Below are 19,252 nucleotides of genomic sequence, written 5' to 3'. Positions count from 1 at the left end.
TTGTAAAAAAATTTCCTTACCTTGTGAATGAACACCTGAACTCTATACAACAGATTTCCATCTCTTTCTATTTTGCCTGCCTAATGATCTCCCCCATTCTCTAAATGACTATTAAAACTTTAGCATCCAGTAGAAAAAGAACATTATAGCCTATGAGCAGTCCTCAACCACTCATTTCTCTGGCACAAAGGCAACCTTGTTTCTATTACCAAGATACTAAATACAAGGTCAAGAAATATTAGTTTGGCTCTAGACAGGTGCCAAATTTGGTTAGGAGTTAAACTTGCCAGGTTCAGAATCAAATTATGACAATTGTATAAAATCCCCAATTTTGCTATCTTGATTTATGGGCTGAGAAAGCAAAGCATCAACTGAATAACTGAACCAATCTATCTAGTCTAGAAATCGATAGTTCACTATAACATGCCTTCATTATTTCTTTTGTCTTTATTAGCTAACTTTACAATCTTTGGAGACTTGACCTTGTTTGGTATAGAAGCTTCCTGAAAAACCTACCAATTCTTCAGAAGAAAGCAAAGCATCAAGATGCTTTGATTCCTTGCATTCCTTGCCAAGTAATTTCACCAGCCACATAAACAGTGTTAGATCAAGGGCAGCTTTGGATTATTACTATTATTACTGGTGGGTTGTGGGGCTTGAACTCTGGGCCTGGGCGGTATCCTTGAGCTCTTCAGCTTAAGGCAAGCTCTCTGTTACTTGAGCCACAGCACCACTTCTGGTTTTCTTCTGATTAATTGCAGATAAGAGTCTCACAGACATTCCTGCTGGGGCTTGGCTTTGAACTGCAATCCTCAGATCTCAGCCTCCTGAGTAGCTAGGATTTCAGGCATGAGCCACAGGGTTCAAGGCCAGCTGTGGATTCTTACCTGGTGATTATCCTTACCCAACTCCACCCTCTGTCACTGACAAATTGGCCTTAAATTCTCAGTAAATCTAACCATATTTTCCTAATTTGAGGCACTACCAAGAGCATTGATGAGGCAGTGTTTTCCTTTACCCAAGAAAGTAGTTAAGTTCAGGTTTGTCGCATAAAAGGTAATGTTGGTGACCTTAGGAAATCTAACACTGGCAGAGCAGCATGGCAGAAGAATTTCCCTTCAAATGCCAAGACAAAATAAAAACGAGCTTAGGGGAGTAATACACTGGGCAAATGATGGATACTAAGTTATGCACTAATAAGAAGGAAAGGGGTCTGTAAAGACCCCGAGTGGAACGTTTCCTTGCAAAATTTTACAGGCAGTTAGTGAATTTAAAAAATTACACTTGCTGAATCCCAGAACTCTTCCAAAGTTTTTTTTTTTTTAAACTGCCTCCTTATAAAGTTGTTCAAGTATGATCCTGAAGCAAAAACAAAAACAGTGCCCTGGATTTCTTTTGAGATTTACCAAAAAACTAATCGTAGGCCCAGACTGTATAAGAGAACGCAAGAGACATAAGCAATTTAAATTAGTTTCTCTTCAGAACAGTAATTCGGATCCATTCTCAATTTCACTCAAGTGTGAGGAACACGAATTTCTGCAAGGTCCAATGGTCCCTAAGGCTTTGCACCCAGGGTGAAAGCACGCTGAACTCTGGGCTGGGAAGGCAAGCACCTTTGGGGGTAACTTTCACATCAATACAGAGGTCCTCCCCGACATTCCCCACCGCACCGAGAGCTCGCCCAGCCGCTCGGGGCCGGGGCGGGGGGGGGGGGGGAAGGCGGGCAAGCAAGGGTCCGCAGAACCGGCGGGATGAGGACTAGTTCAAAGCAGTGTGGGTCTTTGTCACCCCCCGGCCCATGCGGGGACAAATACCTGACTGGCAATCGACCTGCGGAAGCCACACGCCATGCCTTGCCTCAGCCAGCGCGCGGCGACGGCGGCGGCCGGCGAGTTCCAGGTTTACCTCCCACTTTCCTCCGCGCGCCCCGCCCCCTCACGCCGGAAACCCGCGTCGCCAGCCAATCAAGAAGCTGTATAGCACGCCACTAACCTTTGCCCTGCCGCCGCGAGGGCGCGCGGGAAACTCCGGCGCACAGGGACGACGCCGGGGTTTTCGGACCATGGCTACCTCCTCGGTGTCCAAGGTACGTGGGGGCGGGCGCTCGTGGTGGCCCCACCACCGCCTGAGGCGTCTTTGAAGGAGGGATGGAGCAGAGGTTCTGTAGGTTTCGGTTCCCTGGCTGGAGGGGCGGGGTGGCCGACGGAGTTCGCCTGTCTTTGCTCGGGATCCGGGGGAGGCCGACTGTGTGGGGCTGCAGGTCGCGGGTCTCCCTCGTGGTGCGGCCTGGAGGACTTCTACTTTCTGTTTTATGGAGGTCTGTTGTCCCGAGGATGCGCCCTCTCATTCTCTTACTTGTTCCCTGTCATCAATATGGACTGTGTGCCTAGCACCACGTTAGGTATTGAGATACCTAGATGAGCCGTGCAGACCGGTTTTTGCACGGAAGAAAGACATTGGTGCGTGGATGTTCATCAACTGTGGTAAGTGTTAGCGAGGGAAAAAGTTCCAAAAGAATAAGAAGAGTGGGAAAAACTTAGCGCAGATGAGAATCTGCGACGGCTTTGTGGAGAAAGTAGCATTTAGGCTTTACCTGAAAAATGAGTAGAAGCTTGGCAGGTGTAGAATTGGGGAAAGGGATAGTCTAACACCTTTTTTTTCCCTTAGAAGACAGAAATAATGGAAAACAATCAGGTAGTTGAGAAAGAATAAGAACGTTAGGAAAATTGAGAATGAAAAAGTAATGCAAGTATGTGTGTATTGGGGGAGTGGAGGTTATGTAGACCTCTCAAGTGGACTGCCTAGGTGACTCCCAGGACTACAAGTCAAAGAGTAGTTGCTAAGATCAATCCTCAAGTTGTACTGTCCAGAGTGGTATTCTTTTGAATATTCATTTGGTATTCAATATTCTTTTGCTATTCATTTGAATGGAAGTAAAATTCAATATTCAGTTCTCTCGTAGCTCCAAGCCACATTTTGAGCTCTTAATAACCCTTGTGACTGTTGCTACTATTTCAGAATAGATGTATGAGATTTCTGTCATTATAGGAAGCTATTCTGGATAGTGTATTCTGGACCATAAGTGCATGGAGAAGCCCCTAAAGTCAAGCTATCTGATGAAAAATATAGATGAAGAAATTGTACAAACATTTCTCCCAGTGAATTAATGATGAGTGCTTACCCAAACATCTCATTTTTAAATGATTAAAATGGTCTATGAGAGTCAAAAGAGCAAGTGCAAATCCTGAGGTTTAAAATTTCAGCAGACTGTGATGCCAGCTTCAAAGCCAGAAAAGATTTGACAGTACACATATTTTTATGTGGGTGATGATTTTGTTCTTCTCAATACAGATCTATAGGTTTTGAGTGGTCAGTCTTCAATCCTGTTTGTTGTAAAACACCTCTTATTTTTGTGTATCTTACTGAAAATGAGATTTTTAAGGAAAGAATACCTATATTGGGATGATTATAAAGTAGACCCAATTAATTTTTGTTGTTGTTGTTACTGGGCCAGCCCTGGGACTTGATTCAAGGGCCTGGATAATGTGTGTTTTTGTTTTTGTTTTTGTTTTTGTTTTTTTTGCTCAACGCTAGTGTTCTACCAGGAGCCACAGCTTTGCTTCTGCCTTTTTGGTTGTTAACTAGAGATTAGAGTTTCACAGACTTTTCTGTTTGGGCTGGCTTTGAACTGCAACCCTCAGATATCAGCCTCCTGAGTAGGTAGGACTACAGGTGTGAACCACCAGTGCCTGGCAATAACAAACTTCTTTTGGAATGAATAGTGTTATTTTGATTTTCATTTTAATACATAGTATTTATGTTATTTTCCATTAAATCTCATGAAAATGGAACCATTAGTTAAATTTAATCAAGTTTATTTTCATCTACCTATTAGCGTCTCAAAGAATAAAAGTGAAATAAGTAATGTGCTTTCTTAGAAACCAAGAAACATCTTTCCCTCCTTTTAAAATCTGCTCATCCATGAATATTTGGGCACTTTTTTGCTCTGTACCTAATTTGTCTTTATGCTTGTCCCCCCCCCCTTTTTTTTAAAATTAGGGCTGTTTTGTGTTTAAACCAAGCTTCAAGAAGAGAAAGATCTCTGTACCAATAGGTAAGTGTCTCAAGATCAAATTTGTTAGCTATTTCTTCTCCCATTTCATCTTCAATATGAAGACCTATGCTTAATTTAACTTAATTTTCTTTTCTAAGCTTGGCTTTCTCTGCATGTTGCTGTAAAGGGTATATTTCAGTAGTGATATTGACTGAACGGAGAAAGGAATACTATAAGGAATGATCTAAAGGGGAATATAAATGTATACTCAAAAGGAAAGCTGTAAAATAAAAATACCTTTTGGGCTGGGAAGGTGGCTCAGTGGTAGAGCGCTTGCCTTGCATGCATGAGGCCCTGGGTTCGATTCCTCAGCACCACATCAGCAAAAAGAAAAAAGCTGGAAGTGGTGCTGTGGCTCAAGTGGTAGAGTGCTAACCTTGAGCTGAAGAGCTGAGGGACAGCGCCCAGACCCAGAGTTCAGGCCCCACGACCGGACCCCAAAAAAAAAAATCTTTTAAGGATTTGTGTGCCATAATTGTTTTATCTACAACTTCTGAAATGAAAATGAAAATCATTTTCTACTAGAAAAGTATATTGATCTTTGATCAAATAAAAATGCTGATTTGTAACACAGATGTCTAGTAATGGAGGAAATATGTATATGTGTGTGTATATGTATATAATAAAACTAATACAGAAAAGCGTAAGAGAAAAAATAGAAATTTGTATTTTCTAATGAAAATTATGTAAAAATATTACTGGATGAAATAAATAATATTGGGCTGTAATGTGGCTTAGTGGTAGAGTGCTTGCCTAGCATGCATGAAGCCCTGGGCTTGATTCCTCAGTATCACAGAAAAAACCAGAAGTGTCACTGGATCAAGTGAGAGTGCTAGCCTTAAGCACAGAAAGACTCAGGGACAGTGCCCAGGCCCTGAATTTAAGAGATTGAAATCCAAAAGATGGAGATTCACAATCATTCCAAGCAATAAAAGTCATCAGACTCCATCTAAAGAATAAGCACCAATAAAAAAAAAAATTAAAAAAAAAAAGAATAAGCACAAAAAGTAGATCTGGAATCATAGTTCAAGAGAGAAAGTGCCACCTGAGTAAACAGTCTGAGTGAGTGAGAGGCTCCAAATTCAAACTCCAGGATTGGAAAAACAAAGAATCAACTGGTTATAGTATTCCGTTTTATAAATAAATTTGCTGCGATGGTTAATTTTGATTGTCAATTTATTTGGATTAAGAGATACCTAGATGATTAGTAAAGCATACTTCTGGGTGTCACTGATGGTGTTTCTAGAGAAGATTGGATCATGTGGATCTGGACATAATTATTTTATCCATTAACGGATGCAAAATTTGAGTGGACTATTGAAGGATGGCATGGATACTGTATTGTCATGGGTGTGTTTAATAGGAGGCAGTGGCTTGCTGGAATTGTGCTTTTTTGTTTTTTTTTTTTTTAATCTTGTTTCTGGCAACCTGAAGTGATAATTCTCCTCCTCCTGGTCCTCTAGCTACTTGGATGTTCTGCTTTGTATCAGGCCCAAAGTAATGGAGCCAGTAGATTTTGGACTGAAATGTCTCTGCACAAAATACATCTTCTCACAGAAATGTCAGTCTAACAAGATAAAGAAGTCTGGCAAGATAAAGAAAAATCATCTAAATGGAATTTAGGAATACACTCCATGCATACCAACATATGTGGGGGAAAAAAAAAACCTCTGAAGTCCTAGATCTCTTACAGTAATTCTACCAAGATATAGACATACCTAGATTAGAACTAAAGAAACTTGGAATGTGCACTTAACTCTTAACTAGTTGTATGGCCTTTGCTCTGGTGTTTCCCTAGGTCTCCACATCTGTAAAGGCAGGGTCTCGATTGGTTTATTAAGATGTCATCCTTATCTCATTCCTCTAAAAGCTAACACATAGTGCTTTGTGAATAGTAAGTAATTTGTGTTACTGTGGACTGTCAAGTACCTCAGCCTTGTAGTTTGTGTTGTAAGACTCCCTCTCTCAGCTGAAGGAAGGGAAAACCTGAGAATGAGCAGCAGAAGACATTATGTTTTCAAGTGGGACAGAGTTGCTGCCTATATTAATCCTTCACACCTTTTCTACCAGTTTCTGCTGTCAATCTAAAAGTGTCAGTTTCCTGAGAGGAAGTAGTGAGCATTGGTTGTGAAAAGACAAGAGGAAACTTGGGTGTCATGGAATTGTTATCTGTCTTGATCTCTACCTTCAAGGGGTGGTTATGTACACTGGCTGACAATATCAAGTTGTTAAAATGAGTATTTTATTTACAAATTATATTTCAATAAAACTAAATTAAAAATGCCTTCATTTGAAACATTTATCTTTAGACAGTCTGTTTAGTGATTAAGTTAAGAAGACTTTTCGAGCAAATAACATGATTGTTAGTCAAAAAGTGGTTATTAGAATCATTTTGGGGAACTTTTTATCTTGATACAATTGTAGATTCATATGCAGTTGTAAGAAATAATAGAGAGTTCTCTACCCTTTGCCTAGTTATCCTCAGTAATACAGACTTATGTTTAAGTATCCAGTTCTGTGTCTGTGTCTGTGTCTGTGTATGTTGCTGGAGATTGAACCCAGGGCTTCATACATGTTAGGTGAGTGCTCTACATCCCAGCTCAAGAGTTTCTTTTTGTTTTTTTTGGGGGTTCTGGTTGTGGGGAACTCTGGGCCTGGGCGCTGTCCCACAGCTCTTCAGCTCAAGGCTAGTGCTCTACCACTTGAGCCACAGCGCCACTTCCAGCTTTTTTTTTTCTTTTTGCTTATGTGGTGCTGAGGAATCAAACCCAGGGCCTCATGCATGCAAGGCAAGCGCTGTACCACTGAGCCACCTTCCCAGCCCCAAGAGTTTCTTAAACGGAGTAACCACCTGAACTTTACACTATATATTTTTGTATTTCTAAGAGTATATCAGAATTTTTATCTCCATTAAAATATGTGAAAATACGTAGAAAGAACTTTCTCAGTGTTAATGTGCTTTAATGATAGAGTGGGATTTGAGCCCAACTGTCTGATTCCAGAGCCCATGGTCTATTAATTAATATAACCACCTCTATATGAAGCAAATAGTTGCTTAGAACTTTTTGTACTGAATTCCATTTATAAAGTAATAAGATTTTCAGTATGTAGTGCCAGTAAATGTGATGTGCATAGTTTTATAATATGAGCTGTTTTAGACCTTTGATAAAATTTTTATTGTGCCAATAAGACCGACAGATACTGTTATAATATGAAAATCTTCAAGAAATTGATGCCAATTATGAGACAGATGGAGTGGGAATGAGGAATATCAATACACTTATTAGCACTTGCCTTCACTAGCTGCATTTCTTGAAACAGAGAAGTAGAAAGATGTGCTGCATTTTCCCTACCATCTGTCTGACTTGAAGACATTTGGGCATGCCCTTGAGGCACTGGTTACTTCCTCTCTTCAGTATTCTCTAGATAACTGCACAGCCCAGGTTCTTCACTATGAATTTTGTTGCAGTGTTACTTCAGCAAATAAATTTATGCCTTGATTTGCCCCTGAACATTTTACTGTGATTCTACCCACTTTCAATATAAAATGACATGTTTTTCTGTTTAAAGCTACCTTTTTACTGTTTTACCTCTTAATTTCTTGCTTTTTTTATTTTTTCTTTTGTGTTTTAATTTTGTAACTTTCCTTTGTTGGCTGTACTGGGGCTTGAACTCAGGGTTCTACACAACAGGAAATATGAAGGAAAGTAGAAAACTATAATAAATGAAAAATATTTGATTTAACAAAGATTTGTGATGGCTTTTGTATGTGAAACTTATTTCTCTTTCTCTCTGTTGCTTTCTTGCTTGTGTGTTTATGACAGAGGCTCAGGCTGGCTTCAGATTTGCGACTTACTGTTGCTGGGGTGACAGGTGTACACTGGTGTTTCAGGCCTCAGCTTGCACATGGATTTTTTTTTTTTTTGGCTTACACAGTTATCCAGGAAAGGGGGGGGGGAGTAGTTATTGTTATAGCTACAAACGGGCATGAATTGATTTTAAATTTCATCTTATATAATCAAAATACCTGTGTAATAATTTTTGAGAAATTAAAAAATTATTATAAATTATTTTTATAGGAAGGCTTGTTTTTTTAATATGAGGAATTAGTCTATTTTTAATGTCTCTAAATTAGAAAAGTATCCTGATTAAAAAAAAATTATTTATGTAGTACTGAAGAATCAAACTCAGGGCCTTATGCATGCTATGTAAGGACTCTACCACTAAGCCACATTCCCAGCCTATTTTGTTTTTTTAATGTAAAGAGTAACATTGATTGATGACAGTGCAAGATACAGTACTTTAAAGAGTTCTAGACTAATACAGAAATAGAGTTAGATTCAGTACTTTAAAGAGTTCTAGATTAATACAGAAATAGAGTTAGATTCAGTAATAATGGAAGATGAAGTTGAAAAATAGCTTAAATAGACAAGTATTTATATAAAAAGGTCAAATCAGTGGGAAAAAGAATAGATTTATCAGTAAATGAATGTTTTTTTTTCCGAATTAGATGTCATATACCATTGTGAATTATAAAATCAGTTTAGTGAATCATGCCACAAGAAAAGAGAACATTTGCTATTACATGATAAGGATTGTTCCATGTGATTTTTGTTTTTTTTGTGTGTGTGTTAAATTACGGTGTAAAATGTATTTCTTTCTTTTTTTTTTTTTTTACAGTATATCCATTTATTTTTTTTGTTTTTTGTTTTTTTTTTTAATTTTATTTTATTTGTGAACATACTGTACAGAGGGGTTACAATTACATGGGCAGGATAATGCGTACATTTCTTACCAAGCATTGCAGCCTCCTCCTTTTGTTTACCCTTCACGTCCCTTCCCAGCCTCCCCCCTCCCCCAATCTCAATCCTTCTCCTCCCCCCCCCCCCCCCCCCCCGCACTGACGTTGTAAAGCTCGTTTTGGACATGACAACTTGTACTTCTCATTGTTGCAACAGGTCCACCTGTATCCTTATAAAATGTATTTCTTAATGTGAATTGTAGTTTTGAAGTTTGAAAAACACTATAATAAAAAGTATTTTGACAAATGGCTAACAAGTTGGAGAAAACATCAAGAGTATAAAATATATAGACTTAAAGCCAGTGCCAGTCATGTACAACTGTAAACCTACTTACTCAGGATACTTGATATCAGTGTTAGAAGTTCAAAGCCAGCCCAAGCAGAAAAATCCATCATATCATCTCCAAAATTAACAAAAAGTTAGGTTGGATCAAGTGGTAGAGTGCCAGCTGTGAGCAAGCAAGCCAAGCAAGAGCTCAAGACCCTAGTTCAACCTTTGGTACCAGCATAAATAAAAATAATTTAAAGAATAAAAAAGTAAATGAGACTGGACCAAAGTATGTCAGTGGAATCAAAATAGCAATAGAATCATTAAAAAGAATTCAAAAGCATAAGCCAAAATATATGAGAATAATAGAAGTAAATATGAATGAGAATAAATAATGAAATATTAATAGTAAATGTATATGCTTCAAACCAGAAACCATTAAGTAAAACTGTTAGAGCTGGAGCAGTAGCTCATGCCTATAATCATAGTTATTCAAGAGGCCAAGATTAGGAGGATAGTGGTTAAAGACCAGACTGGATAAATGTTTATGAGACTCCATCTCAACCAGTAAAAACCTGGGCACAGTGGCAAGTGCTTGTCCTCCCAGGTCAAGGATAATAGTACAGGCAGGCTCAAGTGTAAATGTCAGAACCTACTGGAAAAGTAAAGCAAAAAAAGTTGGGTGTGGATTAAATGGTAGAGCCACGTGCCTAACAAAACCCTGTACAGCTAAATAAAAACAAAAACTTAGAAATTTAGAAGTTAAAGGAAATTTAGATTTATTATTATTTCTGTTTTTTGTAGTGCTGGAGTTGGAGCTTGGGACCTGGCATTTGCTATCTCATGAGCTATACTCTAGCTTTAAAAAATTTTACTTGTGTGTTTAGGAAAAAAAAAACTTCAATTTCTATTTCTCACTATGTGGCTGTATACACCATTTCAGATTTTTAGTGTATAAACCATCTTTCTTTGTTTTTAGAAGACTACTTTAGCAAAGGGAAAAATGAGTCTGAAGACAATAAGCTTCGATTCGAAACTTACCATTTGTTGTGGCAACAGATGAAATCTGAAACTGAGGTGAGTACCTCTTTTGTTAACTTTTCTCCAATACTCATGCTGTCGATCTCCTGCTGCTTCAGTCTCACCAATTTACAAGAATTTTGGTGAATTACAGGAAATATTGGTCAAGAATACTCTTTAAGATGACTCATATTTATAGAGCTTTAGATATTTCATGATACTGGTAATGCTACTCTTACATTGTCCTTCGGTTATTTAACAAGTTCTACAAGTACAAAATGAGAATATTAAAACTAAACCCCTCATCCTCACATATAGGTATTTTCTATGTTCCAGCTCTAAAAGATGGCAGTTGGTACCTCTAGAGCTAGCATATTGTTTCTGAAACCCCTGAGGGAGGTCAGAATAAGCCACTGCAAAGGGTACATGTTTAGCATATTCATCTGTCTATTGCAAAAGGTTGCAGACACAAGAATGGTTCTGAGTAGCAAATCATATTGTAAAAAATATTTACATCTATATGCTTTAACTAAACATTGCATTCAGGTAGAGGCTTCTTTTTCTTTTTTCTTTCTTTTTTTTGGGGGGAGGGGAGGGGTCTGGTTGTGGGGCCTGAACTCTGGGCCTGGGCGCTGTCCCTCAGCTCTTCAGTTCAAGGCTAGTGCTCTACCACTTGAGCCACAGCGCCACTTCCAGCTTTTTTCTTTTTGCTTATGTGGTGCTGAGGAATCGAACCCAGGGCCTCATGCATGCAAGGCAAGCATTCTACCATTGAGCCACCTTCCCAACCCCTCAGGTAGAGGCTTCTTATCTTAAAGTATTCACCTGAAGAAAGACCTGTCTTAGTAAGAAGAGATTGAAAATCTAACACTTGGCTCAGATAGAGATTACCACAGATGGAAGTGGTGCTGTGGCTCAAGCAGTAGAGCGCTCGCCTTGAGCTGAAGAGCGCAGGGACAGCATCCAAGCCCAGAGTTCAAGCCCCACGACCAACCAAAAAAAAAAAAAAAAAAGAGATTACCACAGATGACCTCCTAATGACTAACCTTGTCTGTATAATGAGACAGCCTCTGTTTCTTGCATTTTTCTCCTACTCTCTTATAACCTGTTGCCATTTCCACTCCCACATCTACTCTCACATCCCAACAACCAGCCCCAGAACCATAATTTCTTTCTCTAGTTCAAAATACATTTTAAGCTACCCCTATTTTGCGTTTATTTTGTGTCAGTTACTTTGTCTGGCACATTATATGTTAATACATTTATAGGGGTTTTATTTCTTCTTGTAAATGTATTTTTAGTTTATAGACAGAAATTATTGAACATTCAAAGGGAAGCAAAAAATATGAAATTTCTTTTTACCAGTAAAGACACATCATGTTACTGTTAACTGATTATTCATAAAGATTTGTGTGTGTGTGTGTGTGTGTGTTTGTGTGTGTTTTTGTAGCAACTCCAGGAAGAATTAAATAAAAACCTGTTTGACAGTCTAATTGAATTTCTTCGAAAGTCTCATTCTGGATTCCACAAATCAAGTGACTGGGGCTGCCAAATAAAACTCAGAGAAATTCCAACTGCTGCCCTCATTCTTGGTATGTACATATCTATACTGAGTGCATGAACAAATGTGTGAATACTTTTTAATTGTTGTATTTCTGAGAATTGTGGGGAATAACTTGTTCTAATAAACAACTTTTAGTTACAGAATGAAACTGTAGTTTATGTTCTTTCAAAATCAAGAAGTTTGTTATACTAATCATTTGTGAGTTAAAAAAACTGGTACAGCTAGTGTTCTCTTTAACTTTTTGTCAGGAAGAAGAACTACATTTGTTTTATTCTTCCATATCCATGTTATAAAGGTATATGAGATTTGGATTCAGTGAAAAATCAGTGGGCCTGACTTTGTCTTCTTCTAAAACAATCACATCTTAATACTAAGATATATTAAGTAACCTATAATATATTGTTTTCGTGTGCTGAGTTTTTCAGTTTCAGATTGTACTATATTAACTGCATTAGGAAAGGACTTGGGTGAATTTTATATAAATTACTTTCAGATTATAGGTTGAAAAATTTTAAAAATATCCATCACTAATACCTATCTTTACTAAACACGTATTCTAAGATGGTAGAGAAAGAATTCTCTGAAATATTGGCAAATTTCTATCTTTTTTTTTTTTTTGGTTGGTCTTGGGGCTTGAACTCTAGGCCTGGGCACTGGCCCTCTGCTCTTTAGCGCAAGGCTAGTGCTCTGCAACTTAAGCCACAGCGCCACTTCTGGTTTTCTGAGTGGTTTATTGGAGATAAGAGTTTCACATTAAAACAAAGGAGGAGGTAACAATGCTCAATAGGAAATGTACTCATTACCTTACTCATGTAACTGTAATCCCTCTGTACACTAATTTTACAATGAAAAACATTAAAAAAATAAAAGTCTCACAGACTTTGCTGCCCGGGCTGGCTTTGAATGCGATCCTCAGATCTCAGCTTCCTGAGTAGTGAGAATTACAGGTGTGAGCCACCGTCACCAGCTTTCCTTTTTTTTAAAGGAAAAAAAAGAGTTTTTCCCTCCTGAGTATTTATGTGTGTATGTATTTATGTTTATTATGATAAGGTTTTTTTTGGGGGGGTGGTCATGGGACTTGAACTCTGGGCCTGAGCGTTGTCCCTGAGCTCTTCAGCTCAAGGCTAGCACTCTACCACTTGTGCCACAGCACCACTTCCAACTTTTTCTGCTTATGTGGTGCTGAGGAATCAAACCCAGGGCTTCATGCATGCAAGGCAAGCACTCTACCACTGAGCCACCTTCCCAGCCCCCCCCCTTTTTTTCTTAATGCTTTGCTACCTCTGGAGATATTTATTCAACCCAGCCTCCAAACCAAGTTGCCCTTTGTTTTTGAATGATTTAAAAAGAAATAAGCTTAAAAAAATAATGAAATCACTCCTATTTTTAAAGATCAGCTACCCCTATTCAATAATTTTCCAAAGAGGAATTTTGCTAAATATCTTTCCGAATAAACCAGTTGTGTTAGTCAGCTTTCTGATTCTGTGACAAAATACTCAGTAATCAATTGATGAGGAAAAAAGGTTTGTTTCGGCTCATGATTTCAGTGGTTTTAGTATAGTTTATTGTTCCTTGCTCTTTTGGGTCAATGCCAAGGCAGTCAATCAGGATCAGAGTGAAGAGGCTGTCCTTTCAAGGACGTATACACAACACCCTAGCTGCCTTCCACTAGGATCTACTTTCTGTAGCTTCCATTCCCTCCCAGTAAGTACCAGGCCTCCAGTACGTAAACCTTATGGGGTATATTCGGGAACCAAACTATATCTTTAACATGAACCTTTACAATTATAATTGATATGCCTTCATTTCTATGATATATTTTCTTCATCTCTATTATGAATCATGTTTTTTAAATGATTTTAGTTGGTTGTTTGCTTGATGTCTTGAATACCTTTTTTTTTTTTTTTGCAAGTAATAGGGTCTCATGTGCTTGGCTCAGCTGAGCCATGTTTCCAGCCCTGAATACCTTTTATTGTTGTTAAGTGATTAATAAATTGTATCCATGTATTATTTCTTAGGTGTGAATGTCACAGATCACGATTTAATATTCAGAAGTCTAACAGAAGCCATTCAGAGTAATGTTACTCAATATGTAGTCTCGTTGAAAGCTAAAGATTGTCCAGGTAAACTATAAATGCAAATTTCTTGATGAGACGTTACAAAATGTGTCAGTTCTCTTCTCTCATGTCTTCTTAATCCCTTTTTGTGGGAAAGCATAGTATTGTATAAAGCTTCAGATGTTTAATGTCATCCAGAGTAATTTTAGCTCCCCAGAATAATCATGCCTATTATAGTACTTTTAGCAAATTCTTGTGCCTTTTATTTTGGTCCTGTTCCTGCTGTATCAGCTTCATTGCCACTAATAGTGAATGCATTTCATTAATATGTGTTCCTTAACAGTGAATCTTCTAGTAGGATGAAAAGTTTGGAACACAAAGCTGAAAACTGGGAAATAATAAGCTTATATTTAGCCCAACTGAATGTAGACTCTATAGGTTTATGTTTACAGATATAAACCATCATATTTTCTATTTTAATGGGCTGTCAATGGTAAAGGTAGTCCATATTGGCAGAGCCAAATTAGAGACTCTAAAGCCATGAAATCATAGTGTTATGTATGCTAATACAGCAAAATTGATTGTGTTTGGAAACACAATTTTCATAAACTGATTTGAATTTTTTAAAGGTCTAAAAATGTAAAAATGTTTATAAAGGCAGTCTTTAGTCAGATGATTCATGTAAACACCAATTTTGATTCTTTTTTTAGGAATCTTAAAGTCTTTGTTCAATATGATTTAAACATATAGTTTCTTTGTTTACACATTTGCCTAGGTAATACTTTAATAGATATTTTAGTCTGTTCTTAGTAGGAACTAAATAAATTTAAGTATTAAAGAGAAGATACTAATGAACATTAATAGTATGTTAAATATTATTTTACCTATTGATAAATATCAAAAATTACATTCAAATTAAATAATGTAATATATTAGTCAAGATATTTCAAGGGTTTTTAGAGAATATAAATGTTCTTTTTTAAATATTTTTTCTATTTTGCAGATATAAAACATTTTTTGCAAAAATTTGTTACACAATTGACAGACTGCCGTGGAGATGTAAAATCCAAAGAGGAAGAAAGTGTTCAGGTCACACAGAAGAAGACACATTGTTCAATGGACTCACTTACCACTTGGTATAAGACTATCACAAAGGTAAACACAAATTGATGATTTTCTTCCTGAAAATGGTGTATGAGACTTAATAAGCTTGTATTTCTGCAGCAAGAGGTGTTAGTATAATACTTTTTTTTTTTTTTTTTAGTATGTACTTTTATTAAATAAACCTAATTCCTGAAAAAGGCGGAGGTCTTACAAAGACATTGTATTTATGGGACATTGCCCTGTAATCACAAAAACCAAAACAGTAAAACTATATCAGAAGATGGTTCTGTTACAGATATAATTTCTGTAACAGTGGCTGTACTTTGCTTGCTTTAGTATTTGCTTTTGTGTGATAGTGTCATGCTTCCAGTTCCCTATGTTAATTTAGTCCTCTGAGGAATAATCATGTTTTGTTTTGTTTTTGAAATATAACGTACTCTATGCTTAGAAATCCAAGGGAATACTTTATTTCAACAAAGGAGATAGCTAAAAATAAATTCCATTCTACTGTGATAATTTTCAGTGAAAATGAGTACTTTGATTACTTGGTATCTACAATATAAAACCACAGCTTTAGTTGATAATGTTACATAGACAGTGTGGGTTAAAAAATCCTATGGTAACATTTTCCATTCAGTATTTTTACTGATGTCATCATAAGTTTCCTTTGCTTTATATAAAGGTCTAAAGTAAGTCATGCTTACCACAGTACCTTAATTTCATCCACACTTAGTTATTTTTTTAGAAATCAAACACTATTTGCAGTTTAGGGTTCTTTTTAAGCTTGAAATTTCACAGTAGTAGAACAGATACCTTTAATTAGAAAGCATTTATGTTTTTGTCTTAAAGCAAAGCAAAAAGAAACTTTCTCCCAACAAGGAAAATCAATTGTGTGAACAATTTTCTCTTAATGTTTTTCTAACTTTTTTTTTTTCCAATAGAAAATGCATTCTTATAAGTTACTGATTTTACTGAATGTTTTCTTCTTGGTTATTATCCCCATGTCAGTCACAGAAATATCCCGTTAGTACTGTTGGAATGAGTTTCTGTTAATTAAGTAAGAAAAATAAAAGAAACATTGTCACTGTCTTTAAAAGAAAATACATCAATATTTGGCATTACAACATTGTTTGAGTGGTAAGGCTTACTTTTTTAACTCCTTCTTTCCACAATATCTTAAAAGAAGACAGGCCCCAAAATGCCAAGCAAAAAGAGGATTACTTCTAGCCAATGGCATTCTCCTCCTGTTGTGCTTATCTTAAAGGATATGGAAAGCTTCTCCACAAAAGTACTCCAAGACTTCATCATTATCAGCAGGTAGATGGTGTGTTACTTGGCTTTTGTGAAAATTTTTCTTTCTATTAAGAAAACATTTCTTTTAACCTAAGAGATATCTTCATTTTAAGACCAATTTAATAGAATTCAAAGTGATTTCAGTTTTTTTATGAATGTTGTTTTTTATTTACATTTTAACTTATGAATAAGAAGTATTTAGTCTTTTAATTAGCCTGCTAAGGGAGTATAAAATAAATAAACTATTCCAGGTTAATTTTATTTTAAATCAAGCTTTATTTGATGAGCTATTGGTTTTCTTGTCCCTGTGACAAAGTATCTGACACAAACAAGTTGAAGAGAAGAAAAGATTTAATTTTGCTCCTAGTTTCAGAAGTTTTAGTCCATCCTGGTGGGGAGAACATTGTGGAGCTGAGTTGTTCAACTGGCACTGGCACCTAGAAGGCTGAGAGATTGGAGAGGGCCAGGGGCAAGATATTCCAAAGACTAGTTCCAATTGACACTTCCCAAAGTTTCCAGAACTTCCCAAAATAGTACTACTACTTTGGAATATAGGCTTTTTTGGGGGGAGGGGAGGATGTAAGGATAGATTCCATATACAAACCATAACACCTGTCTTTAGAGGTTTTTGAGTTTGCATATAGCTTTACTGACAAAGATTGTTTTGCAAGTGACATTATCTTATGTTTATAATATTTGTAGTGAGAAACTGCATTTGTGATGTGAGGTCATGAGATCTTCAAGGCACTCTTAGAACACTCATGGTTGAAGTAACTATATTTAAAATCCCCTGGTGTGCATTTTCTGTAGTATGTATTTTAGGATGTCATCTACTTTTTTTTTTTTTTTTTGGTTGGTCATGGGGCTTGAACTCTGGGCCTGGGCACTGTCCCTGAAGTCTTCAGCTCAAGGCTAGGGCTCTACCACTTGAGCCTCGCCCTACTTCCAGCCTTTTCTGCTTATGTGGTGCTGAGGAATTGAACCAAGGGCTTCATGCATGCAAGGCAAACACTCTACCACTGGGCCACCTTCCCAGCCCATCATCTACTTTTGCTTCCTTTGTATATCTACTTTCCTATGCGATAGTTGCCTAAAGTTGTTATAATTTTTGGTCATATATTTTGGTAGTTTTATTTGTCCTTCCTCATTGTTTATAACAGTTGTAGATGCTATGATTCTTTTTTTTTTTTTTTCTTTTAAGCAGTGCTGAACATGGAACCCAATGCCTCATATATCCTAGGCAAGCACATCTCCAGGCTCTGTCTCAAGACCTTCCTTAGTGCTGACTGAATTGCTTACCATGCTGGGAAAGTACACAATACAGCATAGTGATAAAACCAAAACAAAACATCATACCTTTAGAACTCAGACTTGCACTACTTTAGCTATAAAAAATAAAGGACTTGTAATGACACTGAGAAAATCCAAGCCTTTTATTATTTAAAGATAGAACTGCATACTAGTGGAATATTAAAAAGCAGTAGCTGATAGGAGAGAACAGACAGAATCATCAGCCATAGTACAGAGAGCTATGATTTAAAATAGCCCTTGAGAATCTGCTGTTTTACTCTGTTGAACTTACTTGTATTCATTCTAGTATTGCAAAGAATAAATCTTGTTCAGTATATGTTTGGAATAAAAATGAAGGGATAAAACATTTAATGATACTCAGGGAAAGATATGTTGCATTTTGTGTAAGGACGTGGGCAAAGAAATGAAGTGTATGAGACAAATTTGGATAAAATAGTTTCTGATAGAAATGTCCATAAATAGGGGCTGGGAAGGTGGCTCAGTGGAAGCGTGCTTGCCTTGCGTGCATGAGGCCCCTGAGTTCGATTCCTCAGCACCACATAAGCAGAAAAAGGTGGAAGTGGCACTGTGGCTCAAGTGGTAGAGCGCTAGCTTTGAGCTGAAGAGCTGAGGGACAGTGCCCAGGCCCAGAGTTCAGGCTCCACAACCAAAACAAAAGAAAAAGAAATGTCCTTAAGTAAAATCAGTTACCTTGAAAATTAATGAATTTCATGTCACTGAAGCATAGGTAAGATGAACAGTGTAGTTCAGACTGGGAGAGAAGTTAATGTTGTCTAAAATGTCTTTGAATAAGGAAAAGATTGCCCATGGGGCCATGTTTGATCATTTTTATACCTCTGTGTTCTTATGTATAAAATGAAAGAATCCATTACTTCATTTCAGAGCTAGAATGTCTGAAAAATCACTATTTTTGTATTACTGTAACATATAATAATTGACAGTTTTAATATTTGGAATACTTATCTTATAAAGTAGACATTAAAATAAAAGCTAGTCTTAAAGGATGATATATTGAAATAGATTTTCTAAAGAAATTTCACTTTTATATCTTTCTTTACAAACTAGTCAACATCTGCATGAATTTCCACTAATACTTATTTTTGGAATTGCCACATCTCCTATTATCATCCACCGATTGCTTCCTCATGCAGTGTCATCTTTATTGTGTATAGAGCTGTTCCAGTCTTTGTCTTGCAAGGAGCACCTGACTACCATACTTGATAAGGTAAAAAAGGGGGGCGGGCAGGAAGACTGACACAGATGGAAAGAAAGACTTGGAAGCGTAGATTGTACATACACATATTAATGGTAGTTCTCACAGTGCAACATATTTCTTTACGTATTTTAATTGTGATTTTTTTATTTTTCATATTTTATAGAGATTTTTGTATCAAGTTGTCCCTTTAAAAGGTAGATGTTATAAAAGAATGATTATGTCTGTCTGTATTTTTTCACAGCCTTATGCTACATGTAGTTACTAACATGCTTTGATCTTATCTTCCTATCATGTTTTTTTTTGTTGTTGTTCTTTGTTTTTGTTTTGTTTTTTTGGTGCCTGTCCTGGGCCTTGGGCCTGGGTGCTCTCTCTGAGCTTTTGTGTGTGTATGTATGCTTAAGGCTAGTGCTGTACCACTTGCCATAGTCCCCTGTCTATTTTTTTTTAATTTTTTTATTGTAAATATACCATACAGAGAGTTACAGTTACATGAGTGAGGCAATG

At 37.0% G+C, this 19,252-nt stretch overlaps 2 protein-coding genes across 4 annotated transcripts in view; one reads left to right on the top strand and one right to left on the bottom strand.

The window, feature by feature from the left end:
* Rars2 (arginyl-tRNA synthetase 2, mitochondrial) overlaps positions 1 to 1,911 on the bottom strand; it is a 41,856-nt gene extending 39,945 nt beyond the window's left edge. The window contains exon 1 of the mRNA XM_070010669.1: positions 1,815 to 1,911. Coding sequence (XP_069866770.1) covers positions 1,815 to 1,850 — 36 coding nt within the window. The 5' untranslated portion in view covers positions 1,851 to 1,911. The remainder of the gene's footprint in view (positions 1 to 1,814) is intronic.
* Positions 1,912 to 2,014: 103 nt separating this feature from the next.
* Positions 2,015 to 19,252, top strand: part of Orc3 (origin recognition complex subunit 3) — a 51,927-nt gene continuing 34,689 nt past the window's right edge. The window contains exons 1-8 of one of the 3 annotated variants that reach the window (XM_070011074.1): positions 2,015 to 2,086; positions 4,060 to 4,114; positions 10,163 to 10,260; positions 11,654 to 11,795; positions 13,786 to 13,890; positions 14,828 to 14,979; positions 16,112 to 16,245; positions 18,598 to 18,757. In XM_070011074.1, coding sequence (XP_069867175.1) covers positions 2,063 to 2,086; positions 4,060 to 4,114; positions 10,163 to 10,260; positions 11,654 to 11,795; positions 13,786 to 13,890; positions 14,828 to 14,979; positions 16,112 to 16,245; positions 18,598 to 18,757 — 870 coding nt within the window. In that variant the 5' untranslated portion in view covers positions 2,015 to 2,062. Of the gene's footprint in view, positions 2,087 to 2,391; positions 2,484 to 4,059; positions 4,115 to 10,162; positions 10,261 to 11,653; positions 11,796 to 13,785; positions 13,891 to 14,827; positions 14,980 to 16,111; positions 16,246 to 18,597; positions 18,758 to 19,252 lie in introns of those variants that run through there. The other 2 variants (XM_070011073.1, XM_070011072.1) reach the window with 2 other exon arrangements.

This window comes from Dipodomys merriami, unplaced genomic scaffold (assembly GCF_024711535.1).
Source record: "Dipodomys merriami isolate MVZ:Mamm:240054 unplaced genomic scaffold, mDipMer1.0.p SCAF_8, whole genome shotgun sequence".
NCBI lineage: Eukaryota > Metazoa > Chordata > Mammalia > Rodentia > Heteromyidae > Dipodomys > Dipodomys merriami.
The sequence above is the reverse complement of the archived record's forward strand: the minus strand, read 5'-3'. Positions and strand labels throughout refer to the sequence as shown.